Raw genomic sequence first — 15,146 nt, 5'->3', positions numbered from 1 at the left:
CACCTTTTAATTTTATATATGTTTTAACTACATTAAGGGACAAAGGTCCTTCTTATGATCCAATCGTTATTGCTTGCTCTGGGGTGTGCTGGGAGTGATGAGGGCTATGCTGGGCTGTGGTTTCAGCTTTGCTTGCCAGTATCCAAATCTCCTGAAGCCTGCACCATAACCCAATGTACCTAAACACCCTCTATCGTGTGTGCCTTTATTGTACTCCAGAAAAACGATTTTACGGTAAGTTTAAATATATTTTTGCTAACTTTATTGTACTACACATTATCTTATAAGATGTTATAATTAATATTGTGTTTTAGGTGGAAAAGACTATTGGTATAGAAGCTGCACGCTCCACCATTATAAATGAGATCCAGTATACCATGGTAAATCATGGGATGAGTATTGACAGACGTCACGTCATGCTTCTGGCTGATCTGATGACTTACAAGGTAGGTTTACAGTGTAGAATTTATTTTGTCAATGGCTGTACACATGCAAAATTACTATTTTATGCATATTTGTTCTAAAAAATGTTTACTTTAATTTGTTTACTTCAATTATTATTAATGATATTCTGTCTCCATTAACCACTTGACCCATGAAAGATTTTACCCTCTTCCCTACCAGGCCATTTTTTTGCCATTCAGCACTGTGTTGCTTTAACTGGTAATAGCGCAGTCATGGAACATTGTACCCAAAAGAAAATGTTATATCTTCATTTTGTAAAAAAAAAAAAACTATTTTACTTTCTGCTACAAAACTTATTCAATAGAAAAAAATAAGATTCTTCATAAATTTTGTACAAAATGTATTCTGCTACATTGATACAGTGATATTATACACAGTCACTGTGCTAATGACACTGGCTGGGAAGGAATTAACATCTAGGGTGATCAAAGGATTAAATGTGTGCCTTACTAATGTGTAATGTACGTGAAGTGTGCTCTCCAAAGCCTGGTACACACAAGCCAAATATTGTCCTGTTCAACATAAATCGGCCCTGATTCGGCCTGTGTGTACGGCAACCTATCTGACAGAAACTGGCCGACCATCTGGCTCGTCCAAGGGGCATGCCAGAAAAACATCTGCCAATCAGTGCTCGCAGCCAATGGCTGCGCGTGCTGACGGGTGTGTTGTGGCAGGGGGGCAGTCCCCCAGTCAAAATGCAATAGCTCAGTGGGGAGATCACTGTATTCGTATTGTATAGTTAGTACAGAAAGCTCCCCATGAGTGCCTCAGTTGTTTGGGGTTTATTTTTTCAGCCCTCTGGGTTGATTGGGAAAAAAAAACTGATGGTGTGTACCAGGGTTAAGTAAAGGAATGAGAAACTGACAGATCTTTCCCTCTGTACAGAGCTCTGTATTTACCAACGCATGCCCGTGCCCTAAGAAGCAGGCAGTGATGTATGGGTACGTCACTCTGCCTGTGCAGGCTGCCCATCTGCAGTGAACATTGATGTAAAAACTGTCACTTTAGAATCCTTTTTTTTTTTTTTTTTTTTTTTTTTTTTTTTTCTCCTTTTTTATGATGCAAAATGGTTCTTGTGTGTCTTAATTTACTATATTTTATAATGCAATAAAGTGTAGTGCAACATCTTTAAATTATAACTAGCGCAAATACAATATGTGAAAGTACACAATCGTAAATAACTTCAAATATAAAATATTCTAAATTTCTACAGTCCTGCACTCAATATTGCTCTATATGCGACTATTTCTTTCAAATTCTTCTTGTAAATAGTGCTCATCCGCCACCAGGTAAAAAACCTGCTTACCTTCAACACAATAAAAATAGGTTTACCCGTGTCTTCCACTGGCTATTAATCTCCCAACTGGACCTCCAACTGATCCCATCAGACTTTGGATGGCAAACACCTTCCCCTTTCACTTGTCCACCATATGTTAAATGGGAGGGAAAAAAGAGCGACAACATAGTGCTCTCAATTCAAAATTATTTTATTTATCCCCCAGTAATTAAAAAACACTTGCAAGAAAGATGACAATAAAAAAAACAATCCCGCCAGCTCACCACTACCCTCGTATCTGGGTGGTGGCGTGACGTCACAGGCTCGGATCCTCCCTCCTAGAAGTGTTGCGCCTTCCAATTGGGCTTCCTCTGTACTGGGCCTACTTTTATTTTTGACATTATTCACAATGTTATAGGCTTTCACATATTGCGCTACACTTTATTGCATTATACAATTTGGTTGGAGGTGAGGTTGAAACACCTAGTGTTATAGCTGGCAACACAGAGGTGATCATTTTTCGATTTATTTATTTCAGTTTGGGTTGCGCAGATTGAAATAGTACTGATTTAATTTACTATACGGTTGGTTATAAGCTAATTGCCTACATTTCTTTTTGTTAACTTCAGGGAGAAGTGCTCGGTATCACTCGCTTTGGCTTGGCCAAGATGAAGGAAAGTGTTTTGATGCTGGCTTCTTTTGAGAAAACTGCTGATCATTTGTTTGATGCAGCCTATTTTGGCCAGAAAGATTCTGTTTGTGGTAAGTAGCGTGCTGCTTTCTTGGATGACATTGATGGCATTTCATGATTGTTCAGCAACTGGTGGTCCAGTGAATTTTATACTTTGGTAATAGGCCTTGATCAAGTCACTTCATTGAAAGTGCAATTTTAAATATTTACCCATTAGAACTTGCTAAATGTATGAAGAAAAAAAAAGGGGGAAGCAACCTAGAAATGATTGGTCAAGAAGCAGCCTGACCCTTGTAAGGACCCTCAGGCAGGATAAACGAAGCTGTAGACTTTGAACAGCTCAAACAACATCCAAGGAGTGAAGTATCTTCTCCTTAGGAATAAAAGGATGGTAACAGAATGTCCTGATTCAGGTGAAATGAGAAACAAGCGCCGTAGGAAGGTATTTGAGACCTCAACACCGCCTTATCCTGGTGAAGAATCGGGAAAGGTTCCTTGCAGGATAGCATAGAAGACTCCAAGATCAAGACCCTGCAAGCCTGAGTTAACTGCAACCAAAAAGACAACCTTTGCGTAAGGACAGACAAAGGAATCGCTTGGAGCAGTTTAAACAAGATTTCTCACTTGATGGTACTCGTAGCCAAAAATATCTCTACACCAGACTTGAGGAACCCAAAATATGCCCCATGACAATCTCTGGGATCTCAGTCTCTCACACAAGTGAGTACACCCCTCACATTTTTGTAAATATTTTATTTACATTTTATCTTTTCATGTGACAACACTTAAGAAATTACACTTTGCTACAATGTAAAGTAGTGAGTTTACAGCTTGTATAACAGTGTAAATTTGCTGTCCCCTCAAAATAATTCAACACACTATTAATGTCTAAACCACTGGCAACAAAAGTGACTACACCCCTATTTGAAAATGTCCATTAGCCATTTTCTCTCCCAGGTGTTATGTGACTCATTTGTGTTACAAGGTTTCAGGTGTGAATGGGGAGCAGGTGTGTGTTAAATTTTATCGCTCTCTCTCTTACTGGTCACTGGAAGTTCAACATGGCACCTCATGGCAAAGGACTCTGATGAATTGTTGCTCTACTTAAAGATGGCCTAGGGCTATAAGAAGATTGTCAAGACCCTGAAACTGAGCTGCAGCACGGTGTATAAGACCATACATCGGTTTAACAGGACAGGTTCCGCTCTGAACAGGCCTCCCCATGGTCGACCACGGAAGTTAAAGTGCACATGCGCAGCATCAAATCCAGAGGTTGCTTTGGGAAATAGATGTATGAGTGCTGCCAGCATTCCTGCAGAGTTTGAAGGGGGTGGGTCAGCCTGTCAGTGCTCAAATGATACGCCGCACACTGCATCAAATTGGTCTGCATGACTGTTGTCTCAAAAGGAAGTCTCTTCTAAAGATGACGCACAAAGCCTGCAGTTTGCTGAAGACAAGCAGACTAAGGACATAGATTACTGGAACCATGTCCTGTGGTCTGATGAAACAAAGATAAACGTATTTGGTTCAGATGGTGTCAAGCGTATGTGGTTGCAACCAGGCGAGGAGTACAAAGACAATCGTGTCTTGCCTACAGTCATGCATGGTGGTGGGAGTGTCATGGTCTAGGGCTGCATGAGTGCTGCCAGCACTGGGGAGCTACAGTTCATTGAGGGAACCATGAATACCAACATGTACTGTGATACACTGAAGCAGAGCATAACCCCCTCCCTTCTGAGACTGGGCTCCAGGGCAGTATTCTAACAGAACGACCCGAAACGCACCTCCCAAGAAGACCACTGCCTTGCTACAGAAGCTGAGGGTAAAGGTGATGGACTGGCCAAGCATGTCTCTAGACCTAAACCCTATTGAGCATCTGTGGGGCATCCTCGAACGGAAAGGTGGAGCGCAAGGTCTCTAGCATTCACCAGCTCTGTGATGTCATGGAGGAGTTGAAGAGGACTCCAGTGGCAACCTGTGAAGCTCTGGTGAACTTCACGCCCAAGAGGGTTAAGGCAGTGTTTGAAAATAATGCTGGCCACAAAAAATATTGACACATTGTGCCCAATTTTGGACATTTTCACTTAGGGGTGTACTCACTTTTGTTGCCAGCGGTTTAGGCATGTGTTTAGTTTTTTTGAGGGGACAGCAAATTTACACTGTTATACAAGCTGTACACTCACTACTTGCATTGTAGCAAAGTGTTATTTCTTCAGTGTTGTCACATGAAAAAATAGGGGTGTACTCACTTTTGTGAGATACTGTGTATGAGCTTCACCCTGGTGTCCTGTAATATAATTCCTAGAAAAGGATTTTTCAGGGAAATCTAAAAATTCTATCTTCTTTTTTTCCCCTTTTAACCACTTACCCCCCGGACCATATTGCTGCCCAAAGACCAGAGTACTTTTTGCGATTCGGGACTCTGTCGCTTTAACAGACAATTGCGCGGTCGTGCGACGTGGCTCCCAAACAAAATTGGCGTCCTTTTTTTCCCACAAATAGAGCTTTCTTTTGGTGGTATTTGATCACCTCTGCGGTTTTTAGTTTTTGCGCTATAAACAAAAATAGAGCGACAATTTTGAAAAAAATGAATATTTTTTACATTTTGCTATAATAAATATCCCCCAAAAATATATAAAAAAACATTTTTTTTCCTCAGTTTAGGCCGATACGTTTTCTTCTACATATTTTTCGTAATAAAAAATCGCAATAAGCGTTTATTGATTGGTTTGCGCAAAAGTTATAGCGTTTACAAAATAGGGGGTAGTTTGATGTCATTTTTATTATATTTTTTTTTACTAGTAATGGCGGCGATCAGCGATTTTTTTTTTTTTTTTTTTTTTTTTTTTTTTTTTTTTTTTCGGTACTGCGACATTATGGCGGACACTTTTGACACTTTTGGGACCATTGGCATTTTTATAGCGATCAGTGCTATAAAAATGCATTGGATTACTATAAAAATGCCACTGGCAGTGAAGGGGTTAACACTAGGGGGCGGGGAAGGGGTTAAAGCGGGGGTTCACCCTTAGAGGGCACTTTTCCCCCTTAGATTCCTGCTCGTTATTACTAGGGGAATCGGCTATTTATTTAAAAATAGGTGCAGTACTTACCCGTTTACGAGACGCATCCTCTCCGTCGCTTCCGGGTATGGGCTTCGGGAATGGGCGTTCCTTCTTGATTGACAGGTTTCCGAGAGGCTTCCGACGGTCGCATCCATCGCGTCACGATTTTCCGAAAGAAGCCGAACGTCGGTGCGCAGGCGCAGTATAGAGCCGCACCGACGTTCGGCTTCTTTCGGCTACGAGTGACGCGATGGATGCGACCGTCGGAAGCCTCTCGGAAGACTGTCAATCAAGAAGGAACGCCCGCTCCCGAAGACCATACCCGGAAGCGACGGAAGAAGATGCAGCTCGAAAACGGGTAAGTACTGCACCTATTTTAATACAAATAGCCGATTCCCCTAGACCGAACGAGCAGGAATCTAGGGGAAGAAAAAAAAATTTTTTAGAAATGGGTGAACTCCCGCTTTAAGTATGCCTGGGTGTGTTCTTACTGTGGGGGGGGGGGGGGTGGCCTCACTAGGGGAAACACTGATCCTCGGTTCATACAGTGTATGAACCGAAGATCAGCATTTCCCCTGCTGACAGACACAGCTCCCGGTCCCCGCTCTGTACCGAGCGATCGCGTGTGCCCGGCGGCGATCGGGCCCGCCAGGCACACGCACGGGAGTCGGGGGCGAGCAGGGGGCGCGCGCCCCTAGTGGCGGCTGGGAGAGAGGACGTCATATTACGTGCTCTCGCCCAGCAGAGCCACCTTGTGGACGTATTTCGACGGTGCGCGGTCGGCAAGTGGTTAACTTGGAGGATGATACCAAGGGCGCATCCAGGTTCTAGTCTCGGGAGGGACACTGCCAGAAAATACTTTTCTCTTGTCGTCCATGGACGGACACAGCCTCTTCATTCATGACAAAGTGGGTTATGTTCCCTGTTTACAGGAGAGGACTAGGCAGAACATGTTAGATACATATACATGTCATTTTAAAAACAGAGCTGAACAGCCCCGCCCAGGGGGCGGTCCCTCCGGACATAACCCTCCTCCCAGCAGCATGCAGCCCCAGTTTCGTTCTGCCTAGCAAAGGAGAAGGACGTATGGCTCCCTTTGGGCCCAACGCCCGAAGAAGGATTTTGTTTTATTTTTCTATTTATTTTTATTTTTCTACAACCGTCGGCTGAGAGACAGGCTGGATATTATAGATCCTTGTAGTCTTCTCAGTTCGGCCAGCGAGCGTGGGCACACCCTTGCAAAGAGGCTGGGTCTGCCACGACATGCCCCATGACTCCTGGGGTGGCCAGTGAGCTTTGCTCCGAGGTCCGCATATGACTGAGCTGTAGTGTTGTCTCACTCACAGTGGACCGGGCTGACGGCTACCTCCATTGCGGTTGTATGCCTGTCTGGAATGCACCAGTGAGTCGTCGCAAGGACGGGTAAGTACAGTCCCTTCCTCTGAGGTGGGGTGGTACGGCTGGGCATTCCTGGGGTTTGGGTATCCTCCCTTCCCTGCTCCCCCTTTTTTCCCTCTGCTGTGCATGCTGTCGGGATGGGGTGGGGGTGGGGACACCTGGTGGAGTGTACTGTGCGCCTGGCCTATGTGTCTTTTTTCTTTTTTTTTTTACTTTGGAGTGTCACTTTTTTTAAGGTTTGGGGGCTGAGCAGCCTTTCCTGGCTTTCTCCCCTTTTTAAATGCTGTGTTTGCCGCGTTCTGGCGGCGCTGGAGCCATTTTTTAGTGGGTTTTCAATTAACATTGAAAATCCCATTGGCGGCCATTTTACTGTAGCCGCACCAGGCTCCACGTGGACGCTCGGCGGCCATCTTGCTTGAGTCTATCGGCCTCTAGCGGTGGTTTTCACGGCGCGCAACGCCGTTCTCCTCACAGCATTCCACTACCTCACGACTTCTCCACACATCACACACGCTGTGTGCAGGACACGGGCAGCGGCGCGGAGCAGTTCTTCTCCGGTGGTGAGTCCCCTGTACACCTCCCCCCCCCGGTCAGCGCAGCAGGAGTGGTGGGTGGCTTTTGTGTTCATTCTGAACTGGGCCCTGGGAGCTTTTTTCCTCAGGTTTAAAGGAGTCAGTATCTAGTCCTACTTCCCCCCCAGCATGGCAGAGGCAGCTGGTACCTCTGCTTCTGCACTCACTATAGACTCCTTGTCGGCAGTCCTGGAGACATTTGTGGCCAGGGTGGAAGCGGCATGTGGCAGTAAAGGGGGTAAAAAGCGCCCCCTCCCTCCGCTATCCCCAGGGGAATGTTCAGACTCAGACCAGGACCTGGCTGCGCAGGTGCCTGGTTCTGTTGTATCTGAAGACGTGGACCAGGACCTTCCTGAGGAAGACACTGTAACTGGGTCTGGGCATGATAAGGCACTTGTCAGGGAGCTTATCAATGCTGTAAGGGACTCCCTTAAGCTAGATAGTACAGCTGAGGTATCCGCTGAGGGCTCGGTCTCTTTTGGTTCTCACAAATTAGACCGCTCTGTTAAGGTTTTTCCTTATGTGCCCTTCTTTGATAAATTCATTGATGCGGAATGGGAAAAGCCGCAGAAGGCTTTTGTAGTCCCTCACCGCCTGGCGGTTCGATACCCCTTTGAGGAGAACGTCTTAAAGAAGTGGGCTTCTCCTCCGGTGGTGGACCCTCCGGTCGCCCGGTTAAACAAAGTGACCACTCTCCCTGTAGAGGGAGTTCCTGCTTTTAAGGATCAGACTGATAGAAGATCTGAAGCACTGACCCGCTCCATGTTTACCATGCTGGGGTCTGCCTTGCGGCCTATTGTGGCCACTGCCCTGGTGTCTCAGACACTTACTGAGTGGGCAAAGATTTTGCGCCAGGCTGCGGAGGAGCACCAGCTCCCATCCGAGGTAATTAGACTGGCTGACCAACTGGTCCAGGGCCTTGTCTATGTTTGTGACGCTTCACTAGATGCAGCACCCTTGGTATCCAGGGCCTCTGTCTCGGCGGTGGTTTTACGCCGCCTCCTTTGGCTAAAATGCTGGTCTGCGGACCAGGCCTCTAAGAAGGCCCTGGCGGATTTGCCCTTCAAGGGTGAGAGGCTTTTTGGGTCTTCTCTGGACGACATTATCAAGGATGTCACAGGAGGGAAAAGCACTTTCCTCCCTCAGTCCTCCAAGGGGAAGGGACCCCGCCGCAAGCCGGGTCCTTCTTTTCCCGCACAGAAGCGCTTTTTTCGTCAGTCAGGGCCCGCGGGTAAACCCTCCCAGCCCGACAGGGGCCCAGCTGGGGGACAGAAACGTCCCTGGGTGCGTAAGCCAAACACGCCGGCACCCAAGCCCGCAACTGCATGAAGGCCTGCCCCCGCCCGACTCATGGGTGGGGGGACGGCTTCGCAGGTTCACAGCTCGGTGGACCTCTCTGCTCTCCGACCGATGGGTCTGCGAGGTGGTCTCTTCGGGGTACAAAATAGAGTTTCTTTCCTATCCCCCAAACAGACTCTTTCCCTCAAGTCTCCCTCTCCTACCAGCTCGTCGGGCTGCCCTGTTAGGGGCAGTAAGGGACCTGCTAGGTTGCGGAGTAATTTTACCTGTTCCGCAGGACGAGAGGTTTCAGGGTTTTTACTCAAATCTGTTTGTGGTCCCGAAGAAGGACGGGTTCCGCCCGATCCTGGACCTCAAGGCTTTGAACGTCTTTGTGAAGGTCAGAAAGTCCCGCATGGAATCGATTCGCTCGGTGGTAGCTGCGCTCCACTCGGGGGACTTTCTGGCGTCCTTGGACATCAAGGACGCATACTTGCATGTCCCAATCTGCGCAAGTCACCAAAGGTTTCTGCGTTTTGCTATCGGGGAGGATCACTATCAGTTTGTGGCCCTCCCTTTTGGCCTGGCGTCAGCGCCAAGAGTTTTCACCAAGGTGCTCGCGCCGATCCTAGCTTTGCTGAGACAGCGAGGCATTGCCATCGTGGGCTACTTAGACGACCTCCTTCTGAGAGCAGCTTCTGCCTCGGAATTAAGGGAGGACGTGTCTATAACCAGCCAGACCCTCCAAGAGTTCGGGTGGGTCTTGAACATTCAGAAATCGGTCCTGGTTCCGACTCAGCGCTTGGAATACCTGGGACTGATTCTGGACTCCTCGATGGCGAGGGTTTTTCTACCCCTGGAAAAATTGCAGACGCTCCAGTCTGCTGTGAGAGTTTTGACATCCCGAAAGTGGTCGTCTCTTCGGTTTTGTATGCGGGTTCTGGGCCTCATGGTAGCCTCGTTCGAGGCGGTACCGTACGCCCAGTTCCATACCCGAGTACTACAGAGGGAGATCCTGTCCAAGTGGAACAGATCCCCATTGTCTCTGGATCGTCAGATTCAGGTCAGCAATCTGGTCAGGACTTCTCTGAATTGGTGGTTGAGGTCCCCGGCTCTTCGAGCAGGGAAGTCTTTTCTCCCCCTCCAGTGGACCGTGGTTACGACGGATGCCAGCCTCTCGGGCTGGGGGGGCGTCTGGGGGGTCCAGTCGGCCCAGGGTCGTTGGACCCTAGCAGAGTCCCGTCTACCGATCAATGTCTTGGAACTTCGGGCAATCAGGCTATGCCTCTCCTCGTGGTCAAGGAGGTTACAGGGCCGCCCGATCAGGATTCAGTCGGACAACGCTACGGCGGTAGCTTATATCAACCATCAGGGGGGAACCCGAAGCTCGACTGCAGCGTCCGAGGTCGCTCACATCCTAAGGTGGGCAGAAAGAAGCGTGCCGGCTCTGTCGGCGGTCTACATCCCAGGCGTGGAGAACTGGCAGGCAGACTACCTGAGTCGCCAGATGTTGGACCAGGGAGAATGGTCGTTTCATCAGGAGGTGTTTCAACTCATTTGCAGGAGATGGGGATCTCCGGATGTGGATCTCCTGGCCTCTCGTCTCAACCGCAAGGTGTCGAGGTTCGTGGCCAGGTCCAGGGATCCCTGGGCAGATGCGTCAGACGCGTTGGTAGCTCCATGGGGTCAGTATCGATTGATCTATGCATTTCCCCCACTGAAGTTGCTGCCTCGACTGCTCCGCAGAGTGGAGGCCGAGGGGATCCCGATGATCCTAATCGCCCCGGATTGGCCCCGGCGTCCGTGGTACGCCGATCTCGTGCGCCTAGTGGCGGATACGCCCTGGCGGCTGCCAGTGCGGGAGGACCTACTGTCCCAAGGTCCTATACTCCATCCTGCTTTACAGTCGCTGGCTTTAACGGCATGGCTATTGAAAGCCAGGTTTTAAGGGACCGAGGTCTTTCCGACTCGGTCATTCCAACTATGCTGCGGGCTAGGAAGTCTTCCTCTAGGAAGATTTACCATCGCACTTGGAAGGCCTACATCTCTATGTGCGAGGAGATGGGTTGGCGTCCACGGACGTATTTGGTATCCAGAATCCTGCTGTTTTTACAGCGTGGCGTGGATCAAAAGCTCGCCTTAAGCACCATTAAGGGTCAGATTTCAGCCCTGGCTGTGTTCTTTCAGCGGCCTTTGGCGGCCCATTCGCTGGTGGGTACTTTTGTGCAGGGGGTTCGTCATATTCTTCCCCCTTTGAGACCACCTCTTCCCCCATGGGATTTGAATCTGGTGCTCTCGGTTCTTCAGAAATCTCCCTTCGAGGACATCAGAGAGATCCCTCTCTTGACGCTTTCTCAGAAGGTGGCCTTCTTGGTGGCGATTACATCTGTCAGAAGGGTTTCCGAGCTGGCGGCCTTGTCCTGCAAGTCACCATACTTAGTTCTCCATAGGGACAAGGCGGTGTTACGTCCGCGACCTTCCTTTCTTCCGAAGGTGATTTCATCTTTTCACCTTAACGAGGACATTGTACTTCCGTCCTTGTGCCCTAAGCCGGTGCATCCTAGGGAGGTTGCACTTCATTCCTTGGATGTGGTACGCGCCCTGCGGGTGTACCTGTCAGCTACGGCTCCGTTTCGGAGGTCGGACTCACTTTTTGTGTCGGTATCTGGTCCACAAAGGGGCCTGGCGGTCTCGTCAGCCACCATTTCTCGGTGGATCAGACAGATTGTCATACAGGCTTATGCTCTTAGGGGGCGGGCGCCCCCGTTTCCGGTCACGGCACATTCCACCAGGGCAATTGGTGCTTCCTGGGCTTTCCGACATCAGGCGTCTGTCTCACAGGTGTGTAAGGCGGCGACTTGGTCGTCCGTTCACACCTTCTCAAAATTTTACAAGGTTGATGTGAGTGCGTCTTCAGATGCTTCCTTCGGCCGCAAGATTTTACAGGCGGCCGTTTAAAGTTGCATCTCCTCCGTTGAGGAGCTCTGCCTGTTTGGGGTGAAGTTGTGTGTGTTTTTATTGACTGATACTGTTCCCACCCCTCATTTTTTTGACACTGCTTGGGGACGTCCCACTTTGTCATGAATGAAGAGGCTGTGTCCGTCCATGGACGACAAGAGAAAATAGGATTTTTTGTACTCACCGTAAAATCCTTTTCTTTGTCGTCCATGGACGGACACAGCACCCACCCCTCCTTTTTTTGGGTTTGTACTGCTTGTTACGAACTGAGGCTGCATGCTGCTGGGAGGAGGGTTATGTCCGGAGGGACCGCCCCCTGGGCGGGGCTGTTCAGCTCTGTTTTTAAAATGACATGTATATGTATCTAACATGTTCTGCCTAGTCCTCTCCTGTAAACAGGGAACATAACCCACTTTGTCATGAATGAAGAGGCTGTGTCCGTCCATGGACGACAAAGAAAAGGATTTTACGGTGAGTACAAAAAATCCTATTTTTTTGCGGGCAATCTCTGCTGCCCACAGCTGCACGGTAAGGGCGGAACTGCAGTGATGCAGGGTGGGCAGTGAGAGATGTCATCTCTCTGCTCCCCGCCCACCGGCTCATTGACTGGCAAGTCTCTCCGCTCACCGGCGGACCGTCCCATCCTCTCACTCGATGTCTGCCCTGCACGCCTGTACACTCACCTGGTGACCCCCTCTCACTCATCCGCTGACCTCCCTGCTCAGGCTCTCCCCTGCCTACCCCCGCTGACTGGCCTGCCTGCTCGTTAACCCGCACACTCGCCCTCCGGCTCCCACCTGCTCCTTAAACCCGCACACTCGCCCTCTGGCTCCCGCCCACTTGTTAACCCGCACACTCCTCTATTATTACCTTCCAGTCTGCCTGTGGTAGGTCAAATGAAGAAATAATGTCCACAATAACTTCATGCACAAGGGGCAGTTGTACCAGTTCCTTTTCAAGGTTTTTATCCCAACCTATTTACAATCTTAAAACCCAACTGCCCAATACTGGACTTAAATTCTTTAAACATTTCTTCATGTGCCAAAATTCCAGAAGAAATCAAGGGTCGTCACTCTCACAAAAATGCACCCCCCCCCCCCTATCTTTCTCTTACATCAATGCCTTCTGTGTTTCTAATGTGGGAGACAAACACTTCCAATTTGTAGCACTACCATTTCTCTGCACCACTAATGTTCATAAGACTGCTTGCCCTCCGCTTCTGGCTTCTCTACAGACCCAGGGCATCCATGTCACAGGGTACCTGGACGATCTCCAAGAACTTCTCAGTTACAAGTTTGTCTTGTCAGGTGGACTCTGCAACACTGGACCCCTCTTCAGGGTGCAAGTCCTCTGTTGATATGTTCAAGTTTTACTAGGTCGATATTCAGGCACATGTGAGCTTTGACCGCAAGGTGATTGTTATTGGTCTTTATTTTTATTACATTTATTTTTTATCCTGGTTTTTGTGACCATGTTGGCACTTCTTTTTGCTGTTACACCCCCCCCCCCCCCCCCCCCACAGGTTATTGCATAGGGATGTCCCATGGTCTATGGATACAAGTTTTGTATTATATGGTATAGGAATTCAGATTTACCCTATCTTGGAGTATAGTACAAAACACAGGATTATGCTCTGTCTCTTAAATTACTGGTTATTGCTTGCTTAAAAACTGGAGCTTGAGTGTGCAGGGGTTATATAGGATCATTCACTAGGGGCTGTCCTAGCAATGTTCTGTGAATAAAAGTCATGTGTCCTGTACTCCAAGATGAAACTACAGTCAAGTCAAAATTCCTATTTTCATTGCAGGCTATGCTTTAGCTCCAGGCTGAAGCTGATTTTTGGGCATGCTACAGCACAGGACTAGGCGGCTACTCCCACCTGTTGCTTACATTCTGTCCAGAGCCCTACCAGTGCTGACTGCTCATTCAAAGCAAGTTGATGGTAAACATTCAGTGTGCCTGCAGATAGGTCACAGTACTGATTGATCTTTTTTGCTCGCTCTTGTTATGAATGGATATGACCCCCTCACCCCAGTTGTGCTAAATGGTGGGGCTTGTCTCCACCTTGCGCATGCTGCCAAAGTCCAACATTGTCAGTCAGCCCTCAATAAGTATCCATCCCCTTGCTAACAGTGTGGTTGCTGCTGTCAATTGAAGGACAGATCAAAAAGGGGGCCCAGTGCTGCATGCACTTGATCCTGTGGGAGATTTAATAAAGATTTAAGATACTACTACTTTACTGAACAAGTGTACTTTGTTTAGGCTGAATTTATTACTTTACATACCAGTACTCATACCCTTGTCTCTTCCATTAGGAGTCTCCGAGTGCATAATTATGGGCATACCCATGAACATTGGAACTGGACTTTTTAAGCTTCTGCATAAAGCTGACAAGGACCCTGATCCACCCAAGAGACCCTTGATCTTTGACAACACTGATTTTCACCTCCCTATCACTAGCACGTAGTTGAACGTTGTGTAAAAACACAAAACTCAAAGTGCTTTTTACTATAACCTGTTTATTTATTTTCATGAGGGAACATAGGTATGTTCACTTAAAGCTTGAGCTTTAATATTCTGATTTATAAATATACTTGTATGTACTGTATGCTTTTGTAAATAAGACCTACCTACAGAAAATGATGCTGCTGTTAAAGTTGTAACATAGTTAGACATGGTGTGACATTCATGAAATATTGAGTACATTACACGGTCTGTGTTGCAATATAAATCAGTTTAAGAAAACTGGTAAATCATGTAAAAACAAATGCAATGTATGAATTTGTACATTTAGTTATTTGACATAGACTGCATTGTGAATATGTTGTGCTGGAATATTTATTTAGAGTTTATTTAATACATTTACACTCAATTGTTTTGGTGAAAGAATTGTGATCTGCCCATTCTCAGCTATATATTGAAGGTACCTTTTTTGAGAGGGAATTAAAAAATTTTTGTTCTATCCTAAGAAGGTGAAGCTGAGTTTTTGTACATAAAGTTACTTGTTGCTATACCATTATTTCATTGATTTACTGCGCCTTCAGAAACTTCTGGGACACCTCTTCCTCTCCTCACTACATTTGGGGTTATATTTGCCAAAGGAAAATCCACTTTGCACTACAAGTGCACTAAAAGTGCAGTCACTGTAGGTCAAAGAGGAAGATCTAAAATGAGGGGAAGTTTTGCTGATTTTATCATCCAATCATGTGCAAGCTAAAATGCTTTATTTTTCTTGCATGTCCCCCTCAAATCTACAGCAACTGCACTTTCAAGTACACTTGCCGTTCACTTGTAGTGCAAAGTGGATTTGCCTTTAGTAAATAACCCCCATTGTGTCAGTAAGTTTGTAATTTATTAGGTCTACCACTTGCTCACAAATGCTCAGTGTGCAAACTTTTACCAACTGGAGAGAAGTATGTTTTACAGCTGTTATGTATCATGTTCAA

General features: G+C 47.3%; 1 protein-coding gene across 1 annotated transcript in view; it reads left to right on the top strand.

Moving 5' to 3' along the window:
• POLR3A (RNA polymerase III subunit A) overlaps positions 1-14,874 on the top strand; it is a 103,072-nt gene extending 88,198 nt beyond the window's left edge. Inside the window, 3 exon segments of the mRNA XM_040320606.1 lie at positions 315-446; positions 2,371-2,503; positions 14,016-14,874. Coding sequence (XP_040176540.1) covers positions 315-446; positions 2,371-2,503; positions 14,016-14,167 — 417 coding nt within the window. The 3' untranslated portion in view covers positions 14,168-14,874.
• Positions 14,875-15,146: the final 272 nt, after the last annotated feature.

Source organism: Rana temporaria, chromosome 8 (assembly GCF_905171775.1).
Source record: "Rana temporaria chromosome 8, aRanTem1.1, whole genome shotgun sequence".
NCBI classification, from domain to species: Eukaryota; Metazoa; Chordata; class Amphibia; order Anura; family Ranidae; genus Rana; species Rana temporaria.
The sequence above is the reverse complement of the archived record's forward strand: the minus strand, read 5'-3'. Positions and strand labels throughout refer to the sequence as shown.